The sequence below is a fragment of the Sorex fumeus genome, unplaced genomic scaffold, assembly GCF_029834395.1.
Source record: "Sorex fumeus unplaced genomic scaffold, SorFum_2.1 ptg000008l, whole genome shotgun sequence".
Classification (NCBI taxonomy): Eukaryota; Metazoa; Chordata; class Mammalia; order Eulipotyphla; family Soricidae; genus Sorex; species Sorex fumeus.
In genome coordinates this window covers 30,732,555-30,748,039 of record NW_026606065.1, presented here as the reverse complement: position 1 = coordinate 30,748,039, position 15,485 = coordinate 30,732,555, and the positions used below count along the sequence as shown (strand labels likewise).

The 15,485-nt window shown below is 54.2% G+C and overlaps 2 protein-coding genes across 4 annotated transcripts in view; one reads left to right on the top strand and one right to left on the bottom strand.

Annotated features, from left to right (window-relative positions):
- Positions 1-15,485, bottom strand: part of STK24 (serine/threonine kinase 24) — a 314,684-nt gene that overhangs the window by 209,579 nt on the left and 89,620 nt on the right. The window lies entirely within an intron of this gene.
- The window catches only part of FARP1 (FERM, ARH/RhoGEF and pleckstrin domain protein 1), a 253,166-nt gene that overhangs the window by 194,725 nt on the left and 42,956 nt on the right, over positions 1-15,485 (top strand). For all 3 annotated transcript variants that reach the window (XM_056108853.1, XM_056108862.1, XM_056108844.1), the window contains exons 7-11: positions 3,991-4,105; positions 5,242-5,389; positions 8,699-8,794; positions 12,278-12,441; positions 12,853-12,921. In XM_056108853.1, the coding sequence (XP_055964828.1) occupies positions 3,991-4,105; positions 5,242-5,389; positions 8,699-8,794; positions 12,278-12,441; positions 12,853-12,921 (592 nt within the window). The remainder of the gene's footprint in view (positions 1-3,990; positions 4,106-5,241; positions 5,390-8,698; positions 8,795-12,277; positions 12,442-12,852; positions 12,922-15,485) is intronic.

The window sequence follows — 15,485 nt, the reverse complement described above, 5'->3', positions numbered from 1 at the left end:
ACCCCCCAGTGAAAAGATTCTTAAGAGAGTTAGTATGTCCTCGAGCGAATAATGCCATCTGGGCCTCAGAGTAGTTTAGAGCCTGAGTTGACATCTTGAACATTACTTGGTTCTCAGGCTCTGCGGACACACGTCCGAGCCCATTTTCTGTATTTCAGAGAGGAAAGCAGGTGGGGAGCCAGTGAACCCCCACATTGTGTTGCTGTTTTAGGGGAGTGAAGAAAGGCAAGTGGAAAACCATCATGCCCAAAGGTAGAGAGTATGGGGGAAATTGTCTGCCATAGATGCAGAGGGAGGTTTGGAAAGGGGTGGGGGTAATACTGGGGACGTTGATGGTGGAAGATCCGCACTGGTGGAGGGATGGGTGTTCTGAAACAAACAGGAAGGTTTTGTAACTGTATCTCAAGATGATTTAATTTCTTAAAAAAATGCGAGTGTCTGCTAAAGAGAAAGGAGCCTGCGACCCTGTTCACAAAAGGAGACCTGAAGTTTGTAACCCTTACATCGAATTATGGAAAAAACACAAAGTCTTCTCAAATCCATCCAAAAAGCCCCAAGTGTAAGCTTTCAGGAGGGAGATCTTGACTGGGGAATTCCGTGTTTCCAAACCAGTCTCCTCAGTAAGACCCTGCGCCCCCTCCCCACTGCCCGGTCCAAGTTACCCCACAAAGATTCCCAGCTGAGCTCCGCAGACACACTCCACAGAATCACAGTTACTGAGATACACAGTTACAAAGTTGTGCCGTCATTGGGTTTCAGTCATACAGTGCTCCAGCACCCGTTCCTTCACCTGTGCACATTTCCCTCCACCCGTGTCCCCAATTTCCCTCCCACCAACCCCTCCTTCCTGCCTCTATGGCAAATGCTCCTCCTCCTCCTCCTCCTCCTCCTCTTCCTCCTCCTCCTCCTCCTCCTCCTCCTCCTCCTTCTCTCCTTCTCTCCTCCCCTCCCTCCTACTCTTCTTTCTCCTCTCTCCTCTCTCTCTCTCTCTCTCTCTCCTTTTAGGTATTGTGGTTTGCACTACTGTCACTAGTAACTAGTGACAGTTACCGTGTCACTACCATGTCACTACAGTTACTTTAGTAACTAGTAACTAAAGGTTACCGTGCACATCACTTACCTCCTCGCAGAACTCAGTTCTTATCCAGAACGATCATTTCAAGCTATCATTGTCATAGTGGTCCCTTCTCTGTCCTACCTGCCCTCCCTACCCCCCTCCCACAGACCCCCAACTTGTAGCAAGCTTCCTTCCATGGACCACTCCTCCTGGCCCTCGTTTCTACTGTCTTTGGGTCTTCTCATACTATCTGTTTCTTTTATATCCTGCCAATGAGTGCGGTCATGCTATGTCTGTCCCTCTCCCTCTGACTCTTTTCACTCCTATGATACTCTCCATATCCATCCATGTATAAGCCAGTTTCGTGACTTCATTTTTCCCAAGGGTTACATTGTGTAGAGGTACCGTCCTTTCTTTATCCACTCATACAGTTCTCCTGCACTTGGGTTGTTTCCAGATTCTGGCTACTGTGAATCAATCCACAAAGAACATAGAAGTGCAGATGGCTTTTCTGCCTTGTGGTTTTTGGTCCACTAGGGTGTATTTCCAGGAGCAGTTTTGCTGGGTCATACGGAAGCTCAATTCCTAGTCTTATCAGGAATGTCCATATTGTTTTCCCAAAAGGCTGGACCGGTAGGCATCCCCACCAGCAGTGAATGAGAGTCCCTTTCTCCCCACATCCATGCAAGCACTGGTTGTTCTTGTGCTTTTGAATGTGTGCCAGTCTCTGTGGCATGAGCTGATATCTCCTTATTTGGATTTGCATCTCCCTGGCGTTTATTGCTGTATTTTTTTTTCATGTGCCTTTTGGCCATTTGCATTTCTTCTTCCACACCTCACCTTCTGACCAGTCTCTGTCTCCAAACGAGGGTCCCTCTCACGCTCTCTGCGCTTCTGTGCATTCTGTGCCTGATCTGTCCCCATGGCCCCTTGTGGAGTGCCCACTGGCATCCCCACGCACGGGACTGGGCCTTGCAGGGTGGACGCTCAGATAAGCTTCATTCGGGCGTGAGTCCAGGGCTCAGAGTTGAGAGTCTGGTGCTGGCGCATCACAGATACCCTAAAACACGCTGCCTTCCGACAGAACCAAGCAGAAGAAGCCAGCGTCCCCGGGAAGTACTGCCAAGGGGGGCAGATTTTTTGCTCTTACCGGAGCTTCATAGAAACCAGCTTCTCTGGCCGTCCACAGGCTCCTTCTGGAGTCCCGAGAGAAGAGGGAATTAGGTCAAGTCCCTGCCACTGACACTGACAGCGCGGGGTTACAAAGCCGCATGGGGAGCTTGTCCCTGCCGTATAGGCTGGCAGCTTCATCCCGGCTAGGGAGGGAGAAATCTTCCCAGGGAAGGCTGTTGGGAGGTAAGAGATCTGGCCTAGGGGCAGGGAGCTGGGTGCCCAGTAGCTGTTCCGCTTGGAGCAGCCGAATTGATGATATTCCTAGGGTAGGATTTCCAACCGCTTCTCAGGATGGTGGAGGGCCCTCAGGTGACACAGGACAGCTTGGTTTCCTAGCAACCCCTCGCTGCCTTGGGCAGCTGGACCTCCATCTTCAGATTTAAAAAAAAAAATTATGCTTTTTGGGTCAAACCCAGCGATGCTCAGGGATTCCTCCTGGCCCTGCACTCAAGAATTACTCCTGGTGATGCACAAGGGACCCTATGGGATGCTGGGGATCAAACCCCGGTCAACCACGTGCAAAGCAAACGCCCTCCTCGCTGTCCATTGGCTTCAGCCCCTGGGCCCGCATCTTCTCAGTCTGCCTCGCTGATGGAATGGCAGACAGAGAAAGCCCTCCCCATCCACTGGCACCGTCCAAGCCGGAGCTGGCTTCAGAAGCTGTGGTTTGGATGTCACAGCTTTGTCCTTGTGATTTCCAGGTGGTAGCAATTAAGTGAGGCCTAATACAGGTCTGCTTCTTGTTCCTTCTAGGTGAAATCTTACTGAGCATCATTCCGAACACACCTTTCCTACAACTAGACTATTAAAATGTACTGAACTTAAGTGTTCAGCCAGAAGGGCTGTGTCTTTGTAGCTCTGTGCACAGACACTGTGCTTGGGTCCTGTGCTTTGGTGGTTGCCAGTCCAGCACATCAGAAATGCTCAGGAGGGCTGTGGGGCCTCAGATTAGAACCAGGGCCCTGAGCATGCTGGCCGCACACTCCAGCACTTCTGAATGATACAGCACTGGGGGCTTTGCACTAATAATTTATTATGTAAGAATTTTGAGGATGGGGCCGCAGGGAGATTGCACAGCAGGGAAGGCACTTGCCTTGTGTGAGGGCAACCAGGGTTTGACCCACCGCATCCCAAAGGCTCCCCAGAGCATCACCGGGTGTGGCCAAAAAACAAAACTGAAGAATTTCAGGGGTTGGTTTGATTAAGTCCTAAGATTTTGGAGCTAATTTTTTTTTCCTTTTTTCATTTTGGGTCACGCCCGGCGATTCACAGGGGTTATTCCTGACTCTGCACTCAGGAATTACTCCTGGCGTTGTTCAGGGAACCATATGGGATGCTGGGAATCAAACCCAGGTCGGCCATGTGCAAGGCAATCGCCCTACCTGCTGTATTATCACTCCAGCCCCTCTAGAGCTAATTTCAAAGTGAATTTTCAGCTTGGAAGAGAAACGATCCCTTGCTGGGTCAGAAGAAAGAAAAAAGAGGCCAGGAATATGAAGAGCTAAAGATGGATGGTTCTGGAAGTTCTTTCCAACCGTTGGAGGGGAGGATAATAAACGGTTCTATTTTGTTGACACAGTTACCAAATCCATCCACCCCCCCACACACACACATCCTCTGACCTCTCGGCCCCACCAGCTGGGGCCCCGTATGTTGCCGGCCAGTTTCCGGTTTGCTGGCTGGGGAGTGGCCCCCCGGGAATAGAGCAGATTGTGGCAATTCATCACATGCGGCTGGTTTTTCTCTCTGTTTCTTTGTAGCTGAGATTGGGGATTTTGATGAAGCATCTGACAGAGAACACTTAGCAAAAAATAAGTACATACCTCAGCAGGATGCACTGGAAGATAAAATCGTGGAGTTTCACCATAACCACATGTAAGTGCCCCTGTGTGCCCGTGCACACACAGAGACATATATACACACAAACCACATGTACACAGACACACACGTCATGCTTGCACAAAATATGTACATGCTCCTGTACTCTCACAGTCGTAATATATACTCGTGTGCATATGTACACAGACACATATACCCACACATACATACACAGACAGATATGCCCTCAGGCATGCACATGTACATACTCAGGCATGTGCACATATAACACGTGCACTTATGCACACACATACAGACACACTCTCGGGGAGCATTGTACAAAGGTTGGGGGAAGGAGCAAAGTTTAGCCTGTCCCTGAAATGCCAGTTACCCACTCGAGACCAGAGTCCCATTTTCTGCACCCAGGAGAAGCTGCCTGAATTTTTAGGAATAAAATCAACCCATGTTTAAAATCACAGACCTTTTCACTGGGACAAGGACATGGTAGAGCAGAGGCGAAAAATATCAAGAAACCTGAATATTCTTTGCAACCTCCCTGGGTATTGTCTGGCTCACCCCCAAAAAAAAATGCATTCAGAAACTTCTCCATGCCTTTGGTTTTGCTGCATTTTAAGAAGAAACTTGAGGAGCCAGAGGGATGGTACAGTGGGTGAGGCACTTGCCTTGCATGCAACCAACCCTGGTTCCATCCCCGGCATCCCATAGCACTGTCAGGAGTGATGCCTGAGTGCCAAGTCAGGAGTAACCTCTGAGTATCCCCAGGTGTGACCCACAAACAACAACAAAAAGGTCTTTGAGCCCTGGGCTCTAATTGCGAGTGTAGGTGTGTTGACGGGACCAAAACCTTGTCTTAGCACAAATGCATGTATTTATGACCTCAAAGGAAACGAGTGGAGATTCAAAACAAAACAAAACAAAACACACACAAAAAAAACGGGCAAGTGTGGGGTAGACTTCTGGGTTTTGTGTTACAGAAGCAAAAGCACTTTTGTCCCTCTGCCTCCGCTTGGGTGCTAGTGAATGCGGGAGGCGGGCTGTTACTTGATCGGGCAGCTCCGTTGTTCGTCATGAAATGCCTTTTTCTCTCCCCAGAGAAGCTGCTTAATCTCGCCCTGGTAGACACTGGGAATTCCAATCTCCCGGCCTTTCTCTGTCACTTTTGTTTTTGCCAGTGGACAGACCCCGGCGGAGTCGGATTTCCAGCTCCTGGAGATTGCCCGCCGGCTGGAGCTCTACGGGATCCGCCTGCACCCGGCCAAGGACCGGGAAGGGACCAAGATCAACCTGGCCGTGGCCAATACCGGCATCCTCGTGTTTCAGGTACGAGCCCCACGGCTGATGCCAGATACGGCCTGACCTTTCTGGGGGCCTCGGTGCCTTCCGCCACCTGGGGATTTCCAGTGAATAGGACGGGGAGACATGGACTCGGAACTCATCTCTTCGAGGCCCTTAAACATCCAAACAAGGGCCACTCACCTTCTATGGTCTGCTTGGAGATGCCACAGCTGTTGGTTTCTTCGTGTCCCCCGATGCAGTGGTGCTTGCGTTGTTAATGATTCCTGTGATGGTGGGAGTCACGTCCCAGAGCTTGGGGATCAGACTCAAGGGTCTTAGCAAGCCAGGCATGTGCCCCGGTGAAGGAGCCCAATCCTGGCCCATGCCTTTGTTTCTTGGGCGCCGGGGGCCCCAGTAGTGTTTGCAGCGTAATCCTGGCTCTGCACCCATCAGCCACTCCTGGTGGGACTGTGCCATGCCAGGGATTGAACCCAGGTCGGCCACATGCCGGCTGCATCCCTGACCCTGGACTGTGTCTCCGGTTCTGGAAGTTTCCTTGTTTTGGTTTGCTCTGGGCCGTGTCCAGCAGTGGCTGCAGCTGACCGTGGGTTAACCCCTCAGCCCCTGCACTATCTCCCCAGCCTCCCAGCCTGTAATTTATGGCTCCGTAGGCACCGTGAAATCAGTGCCTCGGGGCTGGAGCGATAGCACAGCTGGTAGGGCATTTGCCTTGCACGTGGCAGACTCGGGTTCGATTCCCAGCATTCCGTATGGTCCCCGAGCACTGCCAGGAGTAATTCCTGAGTGCAGAGTCAGGAGTAACCCCTGAGCATCACCGGGTGTGACCCAAAAAGCGAAAAAAATAAAAAGAAAAAAGAGAAAAGAAATCAATGTTTCTTGTAGGATTCCCTACAGGGAATCAAGATGTGAGAATCCCACCCCCAATAGATACACCAAAAGCCCTTTTCTCAACCTTGTCTTGTGATATTTATGTGAGCCCTCTCCTCCCTTTTTTTTTTAAACTTAATTTGGGGCACTTTTCACCCAGTTTGGGTTTTCCCTGAAGTTCGCTTCTTTGTGACCTCAGACATCTCATTCATGTGAGGTCAGGACTTCGAGTCTATTCTCGGACACGGCCCCACCACAGCCGCATGGCTGCACCCAGGAAGCAGACAGTCTCCTGTACCCGCCCCCCAGAACTCAGCCCGGGAGGAGTTCTACCTGGTTTTCACCTGGAACTGGAGGGAGGGGAATTGGGGTGATGTGATATTTGAGAAGCTGATTGCTGGCTCCAAACAGATTTATTAAGCGTTTGAGGTTTTTTTGGTGGTGGTGGTAGTGGTTTTTGCTTTTCTTTTTTCTTGTACCACACTCAGTGGTGCCTGGGGGCTAGTCCCACCTAGGTTTGGTGCAAAGGGGCCCTCCCCTACTGGGGGGAACCATGCAGTGTCACGTCCCAGGCCCCTAAGCGCAAGTCTTGCCCCTGCCCCTTGGGGTCACTCCACAGCCCCTAAGAATTTTGACCTGCATACGTGTTCTTAGGGAAGTGCCGACAGGATAAAATGACCGTGGAGTGAAAGCAGCTCTCGGTGCTCCATTGAATTTCAAACTAATACCCTCCAATCTTTCTGAAGTCGTTGGAAGGAGAACAAACCTGCCTCCCATGGAACGGCTTCGCTCTGACTGTGTCGGCCGCACACAGAGTCACTGGGCCATTGACTCCTGGACGAACCCCAGCTGCTGGGTCGGCCCTCCTGCCTCATTGCTTCCTTCTTCCCAGCTGAGATCAACGGGACCAGGGGCCGAGCGGCCGGGAGGAGCCGGGCTCTTGGGGGAAGCGAGCACGGGAAGGTCCTTCTCCACCTCCACATCCCAGTGGGCCACCAAAGATAAGCCAGGGGCTTCCCTCCCTACCCCCGCCACCCTGCCTGCCACCACACTCCTCTAGCCTGACATCACCCATGGACTGGCGGCTCTGCCCGTTCTCAGCAAACACGGCAGGCGCAGGAGCCAAAGCAGCCTGGGCGAAGAAAGGGCGGGGCCAAGCCGGGTGTGGCGGCTGGCACTGGCACCTCCCGGTCATCTGCTGGGAGTCTCAGTCTCCCGCAGCGGCTATGTGCTTGGGGTCAAGTTAGAGCCCATCCTGACACATTTGCCACTCACATCCAGGAGGATGAAAAACCCCCCTCGCCAGACACCATGGGGGGGGTGGCACAAGACATGTCAGGCCCAGGACAGCTCCTGCTCCCCCCGTCAAGAGTCGCTCACTGGGGCTGGAGCAATAGCACAGCAGATAGGGCGTTTGCCTTGCACGCGGATGACCCGGGTTCGATTCCCAGCATCCCATATGGTCCCCTGAGCGCCGCCAGGAGTAACTCCTGAGTGCAGAGCCAGGAGTAACCCCTGTGCATCACCAGGTGTGACCTAAAAAGTTAAAAAAAAAAAAGTGGTTTGCTTTGGGCCGGAGCTATAGTACAGCGGGTAGGGTGTTTGCCTTGCATGTAGCTGACCTGGGTTCAATCCCCGGCATCCCATATGTCCCCTGAGCACCACCAGGAGTAATTCCTGAGTGCAGAGCCAGGAGTAATCCGTGTGCATCGCCGGACGTGACCCAAAAAGCAAGATTTAAAAGAAAAAAAGAGTCGCTCACTAATGATTATTAGGGTGTCATGGTTTTTCTTTTTCTGTGTCTGTTTGAGGGCTGTACCCATCAGGCTTATTCCTGGCTCTACGCTCACTCCTGGCAGGGCTCAGGGGACCGTATGGGGTGCCGGAGACCCAGCCCAGGTCAGCCACATGCAGGGCAAGTGCTCTACCTGCCGTGCAATGTCTCCAGCCCCATTTTTCTTTATTTTCCTTCCTACCTTTTCTTGGCCAAGCCTCTTCTCCCTGGAGGCAGACTTGGTTGGCAGGCCCCATCCTGTAATTAGTGAGAAATAATGAGCTGGGAACCAGAGTCTGCCTTCTCGCCGCAGAGCTTTCTCCAGCCAAGGGTTTGCTCACCATATCACACACACGGTCCCCAGCCCTCCTGCGCCCAGCAGGGCAGCCCAGCCAGGCAGCCCAGCCGTCACATGGTGACGCCGTCACATGGTGACGCCGTCACATGGTGATGCCGTCACATGGTGACGCCGTCACATGACCTTTCTCGTTTGTTTTTTGGTTTGGGGCCCACCCCTGGGGGTGCTCGGAGCTGGCTCCTGACTCTGAGCTCAGGGATCACTCCTGGCGGTGCTCGTGGGACCCTTGGGGTGCCTGGAATGAAACTGGTCTGGGCCTCATGCAAGGCCAGCTCCTCTCCTTGTGTCTGTCTCTCGACTTTGCTGGCTCATGGCCTGTGCTCATCCCCACCAGGGTTTCACCAAGATCAATGCTTTCAACTGGGCCAAGGTACGGAAGCTGAGCTTTAAGAGAAAACGCTTTCTCATCAAACTCCGCCCGGACGCCAATGTAAGTGGTCCCGGAAAAGAGAGGAAGACCCCAGGGGTCTCTGAGTAGGGGATCAGGAGATGCGGTTCTTTAGATGCCGGGAGATGCCTCATCCAGGGGGGCTTTCATCCATTCAGATACTGACCCCCGCCCCGGTCAACACCTCCAAGCTCGGCCCCGGCTGCGTCCCCAGCCAGAGGTGCCCCTTGGGCCTTCCGCTACCTCCCAGGGTCCCCCTGCCCCAGACACTGCCAGCACATTCTCCTCACTCCCCACTTCCTCCTCCAAGCCCCAGAGTTGAGGCTCACACGGACACCCACCCCTTGGGAGGAAGAACTGGGTCTCTCCATCTGGAGGAAATGGCCACGGAGGAGGTGGCGGCTGGACCCCTGGGGTCCCCAGCGAGCCCAGCTCACTGGTTCCCATGGGCTCACGGCTCTCCCTGGCCGGGCTCTGTCCCAATGTCCGGGATGAATAAAACAGGCTTTGGTGGCCTGACCCTGGTGGCCACCCCCCACCACCAGGGCTGCTTTTCTGTGGGAAAACATACTTGACGTTCCCAGAGATGGTCGGACGGATGTGTCGCACCAGTTTTTTTTTTTTTTCTCAGCGGGGACCACAACTGCCCAGAGCAGTGAGACTTGTTCCCAGCCCCCCCTCCACCCCACCCCCATGCCTCCCAAATTGTTGGAACCGCTGGGAAAATTAAGGCCTGCAGCAACTCTTGTTTATCTAATTTGGCCTCTGACACCAGAGCATTCAGTCCCGGAGTAGAAAATGACCAGATCCCGTTTCTGGAATCAGAGGACAGATAATTAAAAAAAAAAAAGTTTAGTGCTCAAGAAAAATGCTCAAAGAAACTTCCGGCCGGCTCTGTAGGCCTTCTCAGCGAGGCCAGGCGGTGAAGAAAGTGGGAATGAGAGTGCAGGAGGCCCTAACCGAGTCTCAGGTCTTAGATTTCTTTTTATTTTATTTTTTATATTTTATTGAATCACCAGGAGATATACAGTTACAAAGCTTTCATGTTTGAGTTTTGGTCATTCGATGATCAAACACCCACCAGTGCATATTCTCCACCACCAATGTCCCCAGTATCCCCCCCCCACCCCATCCCAGCCCTCCCCCTGCCTGTGTGGCAGACAATTTTCCCCATACTCTCTCCCTACTTTGATCACATTCAATATTTTGACACCAGTCCCACCATTATTATTTGGAATTTTCCCACCACCACTCAGACCTGCCGATAAGGCAGTGCTCAGCGATTTGTTTTGTGTGGCTTGTTATGAATAACACCTGATGTCCTGGAATTCTAAAATTTTAATAATCACAGTCTGGAGAGATCCCTGCAGCCTGCTGCTCGGTTCCAAGATTCATTTGTGTGCCTCTGGATCATGGCCGTGTAGGAGCTTAATAAGTTGCCGGGGCGGGGGGGGGCAGTTCATGAGCGTCATTTCAAAGTCCCATCAGGGCAGGGGGCAGGAGAGGGGCTGGCTCCTCCCCTGTCCTGTGAGGCCTGGCATTTGCCATTACTGCTCCCGCCTGGGCTGGAGCGATAGCACAGCGGGTAGGGCGTCTGCCTTGCATGCAGCCAACATGGCCAACCTGAGTTCAATTCCTCTGCCCCTCTCGGAGAGCCCAGCAAACTACCGAGAGTAACGAGCCCGCACGGCAAAGCCTGGCAAGCTACCCGTGACGTATTCGATATGCCAAACACAGTAACAAGTGTCACAACAGAGATGTTACTGGGCCCGCTCGAGCAAATCGATGAACAACGGGAGGACAGTGACAGTGACAGTGCTCCCGCATACCTGCCAGCCCCAGAGTTGGGGCTTTTTGTTGGGTTCTGGAGGATGGTGGCCACTGGGATTCCTAGGGGGCAGGCGGAGGGACAGCACCTGCTCCCGTCTGGAGTAGCCCAGCGAAAATGGCCTATTGCAAAGTCCAGAGGCATCTCTTCAGCCAGCTGCTTGGTTTTGAGGTTCGTTTGTGTGTCAGCTGGGTTTTTTTTTTTTGACGTTTTTCTTAAACTTTATTTAAACACCCTGGTTTGCATAGTTGTTCACATAATCCAGTTGTGTCAGATATTCAATATTCCAGCCCCAGCGCCAGCACCCGTGTCCCTGCTTTGTCCCCACCCCCGACCCCCACCCCTGCTCCCTCAGCTGACACTGATTTCTGACTTCCTATTGTTTATGACCGACCTCCTGATGGTGGTGCTGGTCCCAGTGAGGCTCTCCAGAGCAGCGAGTACGAGCTGGGCCTGCTGTGTCAGTTTTCGCTCCAGGAACTCCCGTGGGCTTCTCTGCAACGTCCCCAGCTAACGCCCTTGCTTCTCCTGGGCTGTGACTTTGTGAGGTCGGGGGAGTGTTGCATGCCCGCAAATGTAGCGGTTCGCATCGGAGGCTTTGGGGCTGGGCCGGTCAGCTGCAGGGGTCTCTCTGGCCTCTCTGAGATCAGTCTTGGCAGCGGCGGCGGGGGCCAGATGTGGGCGGGTGGAGTGCTGGGCCTTTGGCAGGGCCGGGGCTGGCTCTGCCCCCCTCCCACTGGGGCTCCTGAGCTCTGGGTAGCTACTTAAAGAGAGGAGTGTCAGCCAAGCAAGCAAGCAAGCACACATTTGGCTTGGTTGGTTGGGTGGTTGGTCTGGGTTTGGGTTTGGAGGGCCACGCCCCATCCATCGGTGCCCAGAGCTTCCCCTTGGCCCTGTGTTCAGGAATTGCTCCTTGCTGGGCTTGGGGGATTGAACCTGGGTCAGCCGTGTGTAGGGCCAGCACCCTGCCTGCTGTCCTAGCCCTCGGGCCCCACCGTTGTGCCTGAGTTTCAGATCCCCAATAGTGGAGAAACTAAGTCCACACACGATCATGCAAAAGCAAAGGAACTTTTTTGCTAGCTCGAGCTAGGGTCCAAGTCACACCCAACGCAGTGGAGTCTTGACAAGGACCCCTGACTCCAACTCACAAGCAGTTTCTATAGGGTTCAGAGTTAAGAAGCAGTTTATATTCTGGTCTATTTTTAGCATCGGTCCTATCACAATGGTGGTCAGTTAGGCAATGGTTAGTAACAGTTTCTAAGGAGGGGACAGTGACCCCTCATGACCGGCCAGGCCCAACTGCCCAATTCCTTGTCTTAGCAAATTACTCAACTGGGAGTTGACCAGAAACTGCAAGTCTTGCTTTGGGAAAATAGAAACTGAGGCCTAGCTGAGACTTAATGTCAGCTGCAGCTTGTCATGGCATCAGCTTCGCCCTCACACCACACATCCTTGTTGTGTGTCCTCTGGGGCCGCCGGGAGCTCCCCTGAGGGCTGGTTCTTCCTGAGCTCCCTTAGGAAGCCTGTGAGTAGAAGCCCCTGGTGTGAGGCCCCTCTGGTGCCCAGCCTGGAGAGTTTCTGGTCCCCCAGGAGCAGGACCTGGCGTGGGGCCCCGGGACTGTCCGAGCCCCCCCCCCTCCCCCATGCCTGAGGCCCTGGAGACACCAACCCCAGCTGGCGGCGCCGTCTCTCCCCAGAGCTCCTACCAGGACACGTTGGAGTTCCTCATGGCCAGCCGCGACTTCTGCAAGTCCTTCTGGAAGATCTGTGTGGAGCACCACGCCTTCTTCCGGCTGTTTGAGGAGCCCCGGCCCAAGCCCAAACCCGTGCTCTTCAGCCGGGGATCCTCATTCCGCTTCAGGTAGGGGGTCCGCATTGCCTCCCATGAGTGAAGGGTTGGGTGGGGCCGCTCCGAAGGCTGCAGACCCCTCCCACTCGCTGCCCTCTGCGGCCCAGAAAGCCCAGAATTCCTGCCCTCCCCACGTATAGCTGCCTCGTCTCTCATGTCAAGGATGGGCCGAGGCCTTGGGTGGCCTCCCGAGAGCTCCCCGGCCTCTGGGAAGCGCATGGACAGACCTGGCCACAGTGAAGGGGGGTGGCCAGCTGGACCCTGTACATGATGAGGTTACGAGGGAACCGTCCAGAACTGGCCACAAAGTGGCGCTGTCCTGGGCCTCTCCAGCCCTGGGTGGAGGAGGGGCCCAGGCTGGGCTGAGGGGCTCCATGGAGGCGCCCTGCATGTCCCCTCTCTCTCTCCTGCTCTTTATTCCAGCGGCCGGACTCAGAAGCAGGTTCTGGACTTCGTCAAAGAAGGAGGCCACAAGAAAGTGCAGTTTGAGAGGTGAGGGCGGGGGCTGCTTCCAGAACCTTCTCTCCACACACAGGCCTGCCAGGGGTGGGAGGGGATGGGGGATTAAATGAGAGAGAGAGAGAGAGAGAGAGAGAGAGAGAGAGAGAGAGACACTAGTATGAGAGTGAGAGATAAGAGTGAGTGAGGGGGGGCTGGAGCAGTAACACAGTGGGTAGGGTGTTTGCCTTGCATACGGCTGACCCGGGTTCAATTCCCAGCATCCCATATGGTCCCCTGAGCACCACCAGGGGTAATTCCTGAGTGCAGAGCCAAGAGTAACCCCTGTGCATTGCGGGTGTGATCAAAAAAAAAAAAAGTGAGAGAGACTAGAGTGAAACACTAGAGAGAAAGACTGGAGAGAGAGAGAGAGAGAGAGAGAGAGAGAGAGAGAGAGAGAATCAAAGAAAGAGAGACTGGAGAGGCAGTGGCTGGCAGGGCTGGGGTGGGTGGACGAGAGCTCTGTGAGAACCAGCTGAGTCCTCCGGGGCCCGGGTATCTACATTCCATGCACTTCTATGGGAGGGCAGTGCGGTTCATTGGGAGGCGCTGCTTTGCACACCCATTCCCCGGGCCCCCCAGGACTGATGCTGAGTGCAGAGACAGCTGTGAGCTCTGAGCCCTGCTGGGTGTGGCCCCAAAACAGAGCAAGAAAGAGCTTCAGATCTTTGGCGCTGGTGGGGTGGAGCCCGGCGCCTCATGTGTACAGCCCGGGTCACCCCCACCCACTCCTCTCCTGTCTGTGTCCCTCGGAGCAGTGATTCGGGATATTGGCAGTGTGGAGGGGCCCTCTCCCATGCCCAGAGCTTACGGTCATGCCATGATGCCCTTGACAGCGGCCTCTTCCAGCAGGCCAGCAGGACGGGGTATTTTCCAGGCCGCCCCCACAATGCTTTGGGGACCCAGCGGGGTGGAGACCAGTTGTGCTCCCTGACCCCCGTGTGGCCTCCCAGCCCTGTGCTCCCCTTCTGTAAAGGGAGGACTGTCCTCCCGTTGTTCATCGATTTGCTCAAGCGGTCCCAGTAATGTCTCCATTTTTTTTGAGACTTGTTGTTACTGTGTTTGGCATATTGAATACGTCAAAAAGGGGGGGGGACACTCTTTTTTTTTTTCTACTTTGGGTCACACCCGGTGATGCACAGGGGTTACTCCTGGCTCTGCACTCAGGAATTACTCCTGGTGTTGCTCAGGGGACCATATGGGATGCTGGGAATCGAACCAAGGTCCGCTGCAGGCAAGGCAAACCCCCTACCTGTTGTACTATCGCCCTGGCCCTAAGCGGGGGACACTCTCGACCTCGAGGGTGGGTGAGGGGCTGAGGACAGCCCAAATGCCCTAATGCCGGGCAGGGATGAAGGAGAGGCTAAGGCGAGGTCCCCGGGGCTGTCTCAGCACCGTTTTCCTTGTTCTGTTTTGATGCCCTTGAAGATGTGAAGGGTCAGGAGGTGGCTCACGGGCTGCAGCTCAGGCTTCCCGTCCTGGGTGGCACCACACACACACACAACGACATGGGGAGCAACTCCAAACAACAGCTGGGAGTAGCCCTGGAGTGTGGCCTGGGTGTGGCTCCCAACAATGCAAGAAGCTTAAGAGTGAAGGATCTAGCAGCTTAGGTGCAGAGCTCCTGTCCCCACCCTGCCCTTGAGCTCGGGGCTGTTTTTGTGTCCCCATTGTTCGGAGCAGATGCGGCTCAGTCCCCTGAACTCCACAGCCCTGGCCTGTGCCCAGGTCCCCTCTGCACCCGTGTTCCTCCTGTTACACCTCACGCAGCTGAGCCAGTGAGGAGGGGCCAGACGGGGCCAGGCATTTGCCAGGGTTCAGTCCCGGGGTCCCCTGATGGTCCCCCACGCCCGCCACGAGTGATCCCTTGAGCACTGCCTCAAGAGTAAGTCCTGAGCACCACCTGGGGAAGCCCCCCCCCCCAGAAAACAAACCGAGGAGGTTCATGGGGTGTGATTTGAGCACGAGGTTGGCATGTGGGAAGTCGGCACCCCTGGGGGTGGCCTGAGTCCCACGCGGCCTCCAAGCAAACCAGCAGGGCTGGAGAGACGGGCGGCGCTCACCCTGCCCCAGCCTGACTCCAGGGGAATGTTAGAACTGAACCCCTGAGCACTGCCAGCCAGGGCCTAAACCCCCTCAAGAAAAAGAAAGAAAGAAAGAAAGAAAGAAAGAAAGAAAGAAAGAAAGAAAGAAAGAAAGAAAGAAAGAAAGAAAGAAAAGAAAGAAAGAAAGAAAGAAAATCATATCAAATTGTGCCTGGCTCAGAGATGTGAGTCTGTTTTTTCTTTTTTTGCTTTTTGGGTCACACCCGGAGATGCTCAGGGGTTACTACTGGCTCTGCACTTAGGAATTACTCCTGGCGGTGCTCAGGGGACCATGTGGGATGCCAGGGATCGAACCCGGTTCGGCGTGTGCAAGGCAAACGCCCTACCCGCTGTAGTATCACTCCAGCCCCGGGTGTGCATCTAAACCCACTTAGATTGTAGCATCTTCGCCGTCCCCTGGTGCATCTGAGAGAGTTCCATTCCCAGCTGATAGACAGGGTGTTCCATGGGGTT